The 9,533-nt window shown below is 45.2% G+C and overlaps 4 protein-coding genes across 5 annotated transcripts; 2 read left to right on the top strand and 2 right to left on the bottom strand.

Annotated features, from left to right (window-relative positions):
• Positions 1–9: 9 nt before the first annotated feature.
• Positions 10–1,180, bottom strand: LOC4805008 (uncharacterized). 2 transcript variants are annotated; one of them, XM_015184872.2, is made up of 3 exons: positions 599–1,180; positions 391–517; positions 10–177 (listed from the first exon to the last, which is right to left on the bottom strand). In XM_015184872.2, the coding sequence occupies exons 1-3, from the start codon at positions 1,051–1,053 to the stop codon at positions 163–165; spliced, it is 597 nt and encodes a 198-aa protein (XP_015040358.1). In that variant the 5' UTR covers positions 1,054–1,180; the 3' UTR covers positions 10–162. The 2 variants fall into 2 exon arrangements, with proteins under 2 accessions (XP_015040358.1, XP_001361478.1); XM_001361441.3 differs by having other exon boundaries at positions 10–517; positions 599–1,179.
• Positions 1,181–1,414: 234 nt separating this feature from the next.
• LOC26533671 (uncharacterized) lies at positions 1,415–2,722 on the top strand. The gene is made up of 2 exons (XM_015184871.2): positions 1,415–1,726; positions 1,960–2,722. The coding sequence occupies exons 1-2, from the start codon at positions 1,602–1,604 to the stop codon at positions 2,276–2,278; spliced, it is 444 nt and encodes a 147-aa protein (XP_015040357.1). The 5' UTR covers positions 1,415–1,601; the 3' UTR covers positions 2,279–2,722.
• A 1,236-nt stretch (positions 2,723–3,958) lies between these two features.
• On the top strand, positions 3,959–7,868 carry Cul1 (cullin 1). Its single transcript, XM_001361440.5, has 4 exons — positions 3,959–4,115; positions 4,842–5,966; positions 6,043–7,092; positions 7,164–7,868. The coding sequence occupies exons 2-4, from the start codon at positions 5,094–5,096 to the stop codon at positions 7,563–7,565; spliced, it is 2,325 nt and encodes a 774-aa protein (XP_001361477.3). The 5' UTR covers positions 3,959–4,115; positions 4,842–5,093; the 3' UTR covers positions 7,566–7,868.
• On the bottom strand, positions 7,695–9,392 carry Or43b (Odorant receptor 43b). The gene is made up of 3 exons (XM_001361439.4): positions 8,491–9,392; positions 8,080–8,437; positions 7,695–8,029 (listed from the first exon to the last, which is right to left on the bottom strand). The coding sequence occupies exons 1-3, from the start codon at positions 9,258–9,260 to the stop codon at positions 7,934–7,936; spliced, it is 1,224 nt and encodes a 407-aa protein (XP_001361476.2). The 5' UTR covers positions 9,261–9,392; the 3' UTR covers positions 7,695–7,933.
• Between the last annotated feature and the right edge of the window lie 141 nt (positions 9,393–9,533).

The following is a 9,533-nucleotide window of genomic DNA, read 5'->3' as shown; positions in this document are numbered from 1 at the left end:
TTTGTGCAGTACGTTTAATATAACATTTATTGGAGAAAGCATCCGTAGAACGAGATTGCCATGCTTTCAGCGCTTCAGCGTCTGTCTTCTACAATATATTCTTACAGACATATTCATATATCGTTAAAGTTATCACAAATGGTTTTGTTTTCTTTTGATTCGTTAAACTGGAACCAACTGTGGGAGAAAGTTACACAGAACTGAGTTGTTACCAAGTAGGGAATCAGGCAATTTGCATAGTTAGCTAACGACTAAGACGTAATTCTACAATGAGACCAGCTAAGAAGGCAAGTTTGCTGAGAAGTGTTGAGAATGGTGGGGCGACCAAATATCTGTTTGCGTGTTCTTGTGTTAGCTGTTTCATAATATGCGTATATTCTGGCGATTGACCTCGAACACGGTGTGGTCCTCCTCGTCGCTGTTGACATCCTCGATGGCCATGGGCAGTGGTGTTAGCTCTTGATTGGCCCTGTCGCCTTGTACCCCATATTTGCGCTCTGCTCGTGTTAATCGCATTCTATATAGGGAAATTTTCAGTTCAGTTTAATAAAATCATGTGCGCTGATAAGCCATCTTCTCTGACGGCTCCACTACTCACCGATAGACACGCAACACAAGTAGAAAAATGGCGGAACTTGTTATTGCGACCAGAACGTAGACGACGGCTTGTCCCGGAAAATCCATTTCATTGCCCATGCTAGAGTGCTCGATGCGAACATCCTCCACAGGCAAACTGGAGGATGGCGATAACTTGGGCTCGGCCCGAGATTTTTGGTCAGCTGGCCGCTCTGGCTCCTTGGGTTGTTCCTTCAAAGTTAGCACAGGCTTCTCAGCAATGATGGCATCAGCATCCTTTTTTTTGGGCACGGGCACTGCATCATCTGACTTTACCGCTTTCGGAATTGCAGCCGGTGCACTTAGTTCCGATATCGGAACGGGCTTTGTGCCATTCGTGGATGCTGCCGACACTGCTGCGTCACTCTGCTGTCGCACCAACATCAGCACAAACAACCAGATGGCTGTGGCCGCGATGGAAGATCCCCGGAAGTGCATTTGTTCTTATCTTATTGTTATTCTATCGAAATTGGATTCAAGCAACTATGACGTTTTAAAATTTCTGATGTTTTGATTTAGCTGTAACTTGTCAGTGCTGCCAGACCGACTGGAATCGCAAAGGTAAAGGGTTCATAAACCAAGTTCATGAACTACTGTTGTGGAGTAATTAATATATTTTCGCTAAATGACAAAATATTAATGGAGCGTTTTTTATAAATATACTATGTAAAAATTTTGTGTCATTACCTCTATAAAACGCATTTTATTATATCTTTCCGTTCTCAAAGGAAGCGATCCATAAGAACTGGAATCTACCAGGGATGGAATTCATATGGTAGTTTTCAAAAAATTACAAAATGACGAACAATTTACATAAAAAGCAAGAATAAGAACAGACCCTGGACTGGGGGGGGGAGGGCCTACTCGACCGAGTACAAGGTCAACAACGGGGCTGCTCCCACCTGTGCCTGGCCCAGCCCGACAGACGGGGCATAGCCTGTGCATGCCCTACCCACTACCAGCTGGCCAAGAACGGGGTCTCCTGCATGAACAACATCATCTTCAGCCAGAGGAACAGCTTCGGCCAACTGCTGCCGAACACGACAGACTGCTCGAATGTGCCGCTGCCAATGTCCGGCAAGAATATCCGATCTCGCATTACATTTAATGGGTAAGGAGGATAAATATCCCTAATCCTTCTTTTTCCAGATCGAAGGCAGGAGTCACAGCATCAAGCGTTCTCTGGCAAATGGCACAAAGGTGAGCCTCTTGGCCAACTCCGGACAGCCCTTCGACATTGCAATCGACATCATTGAGCGGCTGCTCTTCTGGACCTGCTCCTACTCCAACAGCATTAACGTGACCATCCGCACAATTCTGTTCCTAAAGCGTTGCCGGTTTTAGGTTCCTGGGTGAATCCGTAGGCGTTAACGATACCGGGGACTCGGAAAAGCCGCGCAAGACAAGACCGGAGTGGAACGGAGAGCGTTGTTTCGTGGAGCTGAATCGTCTGTCGCAGTTCACCAACATCCGGGCCGTGTGGACACCGGATGCGAAAGTGCTGCACAATCACACGGCACAGTTGCCCAAATTGTTTCCACATCTGCATAGCCAGAGTGGAGGGTGTGGAACGCAGTACTCACGACGTCTGCTCGTGCCCCAAGCATCTGATGATGCTGGAGGACAAGGAGAGCTACGGCGTGTGCCAGGCCTGTGTGCCTGATCATTTCACTTGCACGGTCCCAGTGACGGGGAATAGTGACATGAATAAGGACTGCGTGCCCGCCTACTGGCGCTGTGACGGCGAAAAGGACTGCCTGGACAAGTCGGATGAAGTGGGACATGTGGATCCACATGCCGGGTGGATCAGTTCAGCTGCCAGTCCGGCGAGTGCTTCGATAAACTACTCAAACCGTTATGAACGTGTCCAGAACAATTGGTTGCGGTCATATTTTGATCATGATTTTACAGTTCGCGAGTTTGTTGCGGCATAACTTCGCTAGCTGTATTTATATTACTCGCAATAAATATTTACTCCGAAGAGTGAGTTTTTGGTTTCACCATTGTCGAAAAGAAACGAGAGGGCTCGACGGCCTTATCACTCGCAATCAGCTTGACAAATATTGTGAGAATTCCAATAATTCTTAGCTTCAGTGTTGAAAGCAAACAGGAAAGAGCAACGTTTAAACATTATTATTTTTGAATTCTGGACTCTGAACATCTAGTCGCACGTTCAAATGGAAACTCCAAGTGATACAGCTGTTGCAGGCCCGTTTGTGGTCGCCATTGATGAGGGCACCACTCGGCCCGACAGTGAACTATTTTGTTTAAGCCTTGCTTTAGTCAAAATACAATAAAAAAAACTAGCCAGTCTTGAAGAAAATTTATTCATCAACGGCCTTAAATTATGTCGGCAAAACTTAGGGTTTTAGTTAGCCAGAATTATTGAACGGAATCTCTAAATTGAGCAATATGAACAACTATCCTTTTTTGTTTTGACCTATTTCGCTAAAACCTTTTTTGTTTGACCATTTTCGCTAAAACCTTAGTTTACGCAAAATGCAATAAAAAAAAGTATTAAGAATAAGCCAGTTAAGTAGAAAATTATTCATTAATTGGATAAAATTATGTGGGCATGGCTAAATGGTTTATATAGCTCATAATATTCGACGGAACATCAAAATTGAGCAATATGGTTTTTAATCCTTGACGGAGAACATTTAACCTATTATAAGCCAAGGGGGTGTTTCAATTTTCCACCGAAAATAATTAAAATTTCATAATGTTAGCGCAGTGTAGGAGAAAGATATAGTGTGTTTTTTTTAAGTTCAGAGGAAATATGGCATGAATCAACAAGAAGAATTTACAATTGTTAATATTTTCCGCCATTTACCTTGAGTAGTTGAACTATTTAAATATAGGGGGCTTAAGTGGGCTAAGCTCGGGTTTCCATCATACGAGTCGCTATATTGTTGTTGAGCAACAAAAATTAAGGCAAAAACAATGTTTGACCTTTTTTTGGCAAAATCTAATAAGAGTAAGTATTTAAAATAGACCAGTCAAATAGAAAATAGTTTCATTAATCGGATAAAATTATGTGGGCATGGCTAAATGGTTTATATAGCTAATAATATTCGATGGAACACCAAAATTGAGCAATATGGTTTTTAATCCTTGACGGAGAACATTTAACCTATTATAAGCCAAGGGGGTATTTCAATTTTCCACCGAAAATAATGCAAATTTCATAATGTTAGCGCAGTGTAGGAGAAAGATATAGTGTGTTTTTTTTAAGTTCAGAGGAAATATGGCATGAATCAACAAGAAGAATTTACAATCGTTAATATTTTCCGCCATTTACCTAGTGTTTGAACTATTTAAATATAGGGGGCATAAGAGGGCTAAGTTCGGTTTTTTATCGATAAATCATTAGAAAAAAACAAAAATTGTTGTCATTGTGTTTTTTGTTGGATTAGTTTCGTCGGAAATATTGTAGTAATTAAAATATATAAAGTTAAAAAACACACTGATTCGAATTTAGAATTACTATCTGGTGACAGGTAAATATGTTGACCAATTGGTTATTTTGGGGTCCAACGCAGTCCGCATTGAGAAATGTGAAAATGGCGAACAAGTGAAAAAGTGCTCCAAGGGGAAATCACGACGTCACAGAAAGAAAACGAAAAACGAGCTGTGCCCGAGTCTTTCGACTAAAATTTACAGTTATCTTTAGGTTCTGTTCTATAAGACTTTTTGGTGTCCATGCTCTTTTTTGTCTGCTTTCTTCATTTAATGCTAAAATTGGTTATGTGCATTGGTTTGCTTTGTGTGCTAGTGTGTGTGAGGTGGTTGCGCGCGTACATTCGTGTGTATATGTATGTGCGAGTGCTTTTTAACCAGGAAGTTTACTGATTTTTAAGACGAGAGAACGGCACCCGATTGCAATAGGTAGAGGCGTGCTCGCCGCCCACTTGTTTATCCGACAGTAGATACTCTACCGCACTGTGATTCAAGGTTGGCTGTGTATGCTTTTCAGGGAAGGGAGTGATTTTCTTTGTATCGTATTACACCTTGAGCATAATGTATGCGGGGGCAACACATGCACAAACGCACGCACGCACAAATACACTTGAACGTTCGTAAGTCTCTCTTTTGGCTACTTTTATTTGTGGCTTTATGAATGTGTCATTGGATCAAAACGGTTGACCTTCGGTTTGATTTATTTATGTGGCTTGCATGTTGAAGCCAGGTCTACTACAGTACATGTTCGTTTTATTTCCTTTCAGATCATATTCTTGAATCTCTAAATTTTGATCACCCTATTAGTCAAAATTCCGACCAAAGCACCTAGGACGAGAGCCGCCAAACGACGCCATCAGGATAACAATCCCTCGCCCCCGCTGTTGTCGTTGTCGTCGTCCGCGTCCTCTATAACAACAGCTGCCAGAAAAAATCCGCCACAGCCGCAAGAGCAACAGGCCCAGCGGCAGTCTCCACAGAAAGAGGGTAAAGCGCACTTGCCACCCGCCACCACAGCAATGAGTCGTTCAGGCGCACAGACCACACAAAAGCCAGTCAATCTGGACGACATCTGGAGTGAGCTGGATGAAGGCATACGCCAGGTCTACGAACAAGAGAAGTCCCTGACCCGCACCCAGTACATGCGCTTCTACACACACGTCTATGACTACTGCACCAGTGTGAACGCAGCTCCAAGCGGCCGCAGCAATGGAAAGACTGGCGGAGCCCAACTGGTGGGCAAAAAGCTATACGATCGCCTCGAGCAGTTCCTCAAGACCTATCTTACCGAGCTGCTGGCCAAGTTCAGGGCAATTAGCGGCGAAGAGGTGCTCCTGTCGCGGTATACCAAGCAGTGGAACGCGTATCAGTTCTCCAGTATTGTATTGGATGGCATCTGCAACTACTTGAACCGCAACTGGGTGAAGCGCGAGTGCGAGGAGGGACAGAAGGGTATCTACAAGATCTACCGCCTGGCTCTGGTCGCCTGGAAGGGGCACCTGTTCCAGGTACTGAACGAGCCCGTCACCAAGGCCGTCCTCAAGTCCATTGAAGAGGAGCGCCAGGGCAAGCTGATCAACCGATCGCTTGTGCGCGATGTGATCGAGTCCTACGTGGAACTAAGCTTTAATGAAGATGACTCCGACGCGAACCAACAGAAGCTCTCCGTCTACAAGGACAACTTTGAGAGCAAATTCATAGCCGACACAGCCGCTTTCTACGAGAAAGAGTCCGATGCGTTCCTATCAAACAACACGGTGACTGAATATCTCAAGCACGTTGAGAATCGCCTGGAGGAGGAGAAACAACGCGTCCGTGGCCTGAACTCAAAGAACGGCCTTTCGTACCTGCACGATACCACAGCAGAGACTCTTAAGTCAACATGCGAGCAGGTATGCGAGTGCCGTCAGTCAATTCTGTTTGATTTAATTTTCTAAGTAATTTCCCCTTGTCGTACTGTTCTCTTAGGTTCTCATCGAGAAGCATCTCAAAATATTCCACACCGAGTTCCAGAATCTGTTGAACGCAGATCGAAATGATGACCTTAAGCGCATGTACTCTTTGGTTGCACTTTCACCGAAAAACCTGGCAGATCTGAAGACCATCCTCGAGCAGCACATACTGCATCAGGGCACCGAAGCCATTGTCAAGTGCTGCACCACCGATGCGTTAAACGATCCCAAGACATATGTCCAAACCATACTCGATGTACATAAAAAATATAATGCCCTCGTGCTGACGGCATTCAACAATGACAACGGATTTGTGGCCGCATTGGACAAGGCATGCGGAAAGTTCATCAATTCGAACGTGGTTACGGCTGCGAACACGGCCAGCAAATCGCCGGAACTGCTTGCCAAGTACTGCGATATTTTGCTAAAGAAATCATCCAAGAATCCCGAGGACAAGGAGCTCGAAGACAACCTGAACCAGGTGATGGTCGTATTTAAGTACATAGAGGATAAGGACGTCTTCCAGAAATACTACTCTAAGATGCTCGCAAAGCGTTTGGTGAACCACACATCAGCATCCGACGATGCCGAGGCCATGATGATCTCTAAGCTGAAGCAGACCTGTGGCTATGAGTACACGGTCAAGCTTCAGCGCATGTTCCAGGACATTGGCGTCTCCAAGGACCTCAACTCCAACTTTAAGGAGCACCTGCTGACGAACAATGTTGTATCCGAAATTGATTTCGGCATCGAGGTACTCTCCTCCGGCTCGTGGCCCTTCCAGCTGAGCAACAACTTCCTGTTGCCGTCAGAGCTTGAGCGATCCGTACGTCAATTCAACGAATTCTATGCCGCCCGTCACTCCGGCCGCAAGCTGAACTGGCTGTATCAAATGTGCAAGGGAGAGCTGATCATGAACGTGAATCGCAACAACACGTCGACAGTGTACACCCTGCAAGCTAGTACCTTCCAGATGTCGGTGCTCTTACAGTTCAACGACCAGCTCAGCTTCACAGTCCAACAGCTGCTGGAAAACACCCAGACCCAGTTGGAAAGCTTGATTCAGGTAAACGTATAACTACATGATTCTGTCGAATGTATTCTGTAATCCACTAAATTCATTTTATCCACATTTAGGTTTTGCAAATATTGCTCAAGGCAAAGGTTTTGACGTCCACCGACAATGAGAACTCATTGACGCCCGAGTCAACTGTGGAGCTGTTCCTGGACTACAAGAATAAGAAGCGCCGCATTAACATAAACCAGCCTCTGAAGACTGAGCTTAAAGTGGAGCAGGAGACTGTACATAAACACATTGAAGAGGACCGTAAGCTGTTGATACAGGCCGCCATTGTGCGCATTATGAAGATGCGTAAGCGCCTCAATCACACCAATCTAATCTCCGAGGTGCTCAATCAGCTGTCGACGCGCTTTAAGCCCAAGGTGCCCGTCATTAAAAAGTGCATCGACATTCTGATTGAGAAGGAGTATTTGGAGCGCATGGAGGGACACAAAGACACATATAGTTATCTTGCCTAAGGTTATTTTAAATTTAAAACTGTACGCTGATTCATCAACGTCAACCATACAAAAAATATCATTATTGCTGTAGTACCCGCTCCGATCCCTCCCACCCTTCTGAACACCCAAATAAACTGCCGCCTCAATAATCAAACTACTAGCGAGATGAAAAATACTCCATCGACCGACTTGGATTTGCGGCTAGGGTCTGATCAGCTTCTGCTCGTTTTTTAAGGGCTTCCTGGAGGTGTTTTCTTTTTTAAATCAAATCGTTTTGTTTTAATTTACATTTACGTACTCATAGTTCGATGTATTCATATTTTCATTCATTAATTATAAAACTTCGATGCAAACCAGTGTTTACCTTTGTGCTGGATTCTGTACGTTCACGGATTGTCGGCTCCAGAGTCCTGCAGCTGCAGCTTCTCATCCAGATTCATTCCGCTCGCTATGGCGTACACGGTGAAAGCAAACTTGGCCACCTGCAAAAGAACCAGAGTTGAGGTATGTTTCTTCCACGCCATGGACTCACATTGATGTTGGTGGCCAGATTGATTGTGAATATGTTCATGGCCGTGAACGTTATGGGCTGCTGCAGCTTCTGCAGAAACTGAAGGGCCGTGCTTTGGTAGCGCTTGTCCTGCATCCACCAAGCCGAGTGGAACAGGGAATCAGCCAGGTCATTGCAGTCGTCCACGATAGCGTTGCAGTAGAAACAGAGCGGAAAGGTCTGCAACAGCACAGCCATCACGTAGGTAACGATGCCAAAGCGGGTCGATTGATCAGCGAATAGCACCATGTTTATCATGACAATGCCCAGAATGGAGCCGCAGATGATGAACTGGGCAAATATTGTGCCCGAGATGATGGGTCGAATGGTGTCGCAGAAGCTTGGGAAGACATATCACAACTATCCTTCTCCAAAAACCCAAAGGTGACTTACTTCAGCATCGTCCTGTGAGCCTTGATGCACTCGACCAGCGATTTAAAGATGTTATCTGGATCAGCATTCGCCTCGTTATTGGCCTCGCCCAGGCGAACGATGCGGTCCTTCAGCATTAGAATGTGAGTTCGCAAAGCCGCCACATAGATCACGGGGTACGAGTCCGTGGCTGTGGCCACGAATATTGCGTACCCCACAGTGAAGTACTCTACAAAACTCTGTATGTACAACTGCCGTCTGTCGAGACGCCAGTCAATGAACGGATAATAGGTGTTATAGGGGACGCGGTCGTGGAAAAGGCCATCCACGAGAGTGGAGGTGGCGTATAGAAAGTAGACAATCCCAAAGATCAGGTACAGTTTGTTGATGGTGGCTACTGTAACCCGGACCTTGCGCTTCTCCTCCGGGGTGACACAATACACGTCCAACTCATCGAAGCACTTGTTTGCCATTTCAAAGCGCTCCTTTAGGATAGACAGGGTGAAAAATTTGATCGAAAAGCACCAGGTGTTCAAACACAGTTGCAGCGACTGCAGCAGCAGATCGGGTGGAAACTGGGAAAAGTGTATCTTGTAGTTAATCGGAAAACTCAGCGGAAGGTAAAAAATGTTATAGCTGAAGGAGATCACCCGCAAAATCTTGCGACCAATTCCGAAGTCGTTGTAGAAATCTAGGCCCGCAATATGCAGTGTTTTGAGCAAGTAAACAGTAGAATCCCTCGTCCCGATTGGCTCCGACAGCGGAGCCGGGTACACAAGTTTGAAGAACATTTTCGAACGTTTAAGCTGCTTCTGGATCAGGTACAGCACCAGGAGCCCTTTATAGCCAGCCAATTGTTGACCATATTGCGTTTCCTCCGTCGCAACTTTTAATTACTGGTTATCCAACTGGGTATGGGGCGTTGCACCGACATTTTGCAGAACTATTTTCGCACATATTGAAACTATTGCATTTGAAGGGGTGTGCGATGCATCGCCGACTAAAGGATAACCCTCATCACTATATTCCTTTACTTAGACAAAAGAATACAACTTCAAGCTTCA

Source organism: Drosophila pseudoobscura, chromosome 3 (assembly GCF_009870125.1).
Source record: "Drosophila pseudoobscura strain MV-25-SWS-2005 chromosome 3, UCI_Dpse_MV25, whole genome shotgun sequence".
In the NCBI taxonomy this organism is placed as follows: domain Eukaryota; kingdom Metazoa; phylum Arthropoda; class Insecta; order Diptera; family Drosophilidae; genus Drosophila; species Drosophila pseudoobscura.
This window is presented reverse-complemented; position numbering and strand designations above follow the sequence as displayed.

Coding starts and splice junctions, on each gene's coding strand:
- LOC4805008 (XM_001361441.3), bottom strand. CDS start 1,053: ATGCACTTCCGGGGATCTTCCATCGCGGCCACAGCCATCTGGTTGTTT. Junction 518..598: donor CTTGTGTTGCGTGTCTATCG/GTGAGTAGTGGA, acceptor TTCCCTATATAG/AATGCGATTAACACGAGCAG.
- Or43b (XM_001361439.4), bottom strand. CDS start 9,260: ATGTTCTTCAAACTTGTGTACCCGGCTCCGCTGTCGGAGCCAATCGGG. Junction 8,438..8,490: donor GCTCACAGGACGATGCTGAA/GTAAGTCACCTT, acceptor TGTCTTCCCAAG/CTTCTGCGACACCATTCGAC. Junction 8,030..8,079: donor ATCTGGCCACCAACATCAAT/GTGAGTCCATGG, acceptor GTTCTTTTGCAG/GTGGCCAAGTTTGCTTTCAC.
- Cul1 (XM_001361440.5), top strand. CDS start 5,094: ATGAGTCGTTCAGGCGCACAGACCACACAAAAGCCAGTCAATCTGGAC. Junction 5,967..6,042: donor TTAAGTCAACATGCGAGCAG/GTATGCGAGTGC, acceptor CTGTTCTCTTAG/GTTCTCATCGAGAAGCATCT. Junction 7,093..7,163: donor AGTTGGAAAGCTTGATTCAG/GTAAACGTATAA, acceptor ATCCACATTTAG/GTTTTGCAAATATTGCTCAA.
- LOC26533671 (XM_015184871.2), top strand. CDS start 1,602: ATGAACAACATCATCTTCAGCCAGAGGAACAGCTTCGGCCAACTGCTG. Junction 1,727..1,959: donor TCTCGCATTACATTTAATGG/GTAAGGAGGATA, acceptor TGCCGGTTTTAG/GTTCCTGGGTGAATCCGTAG.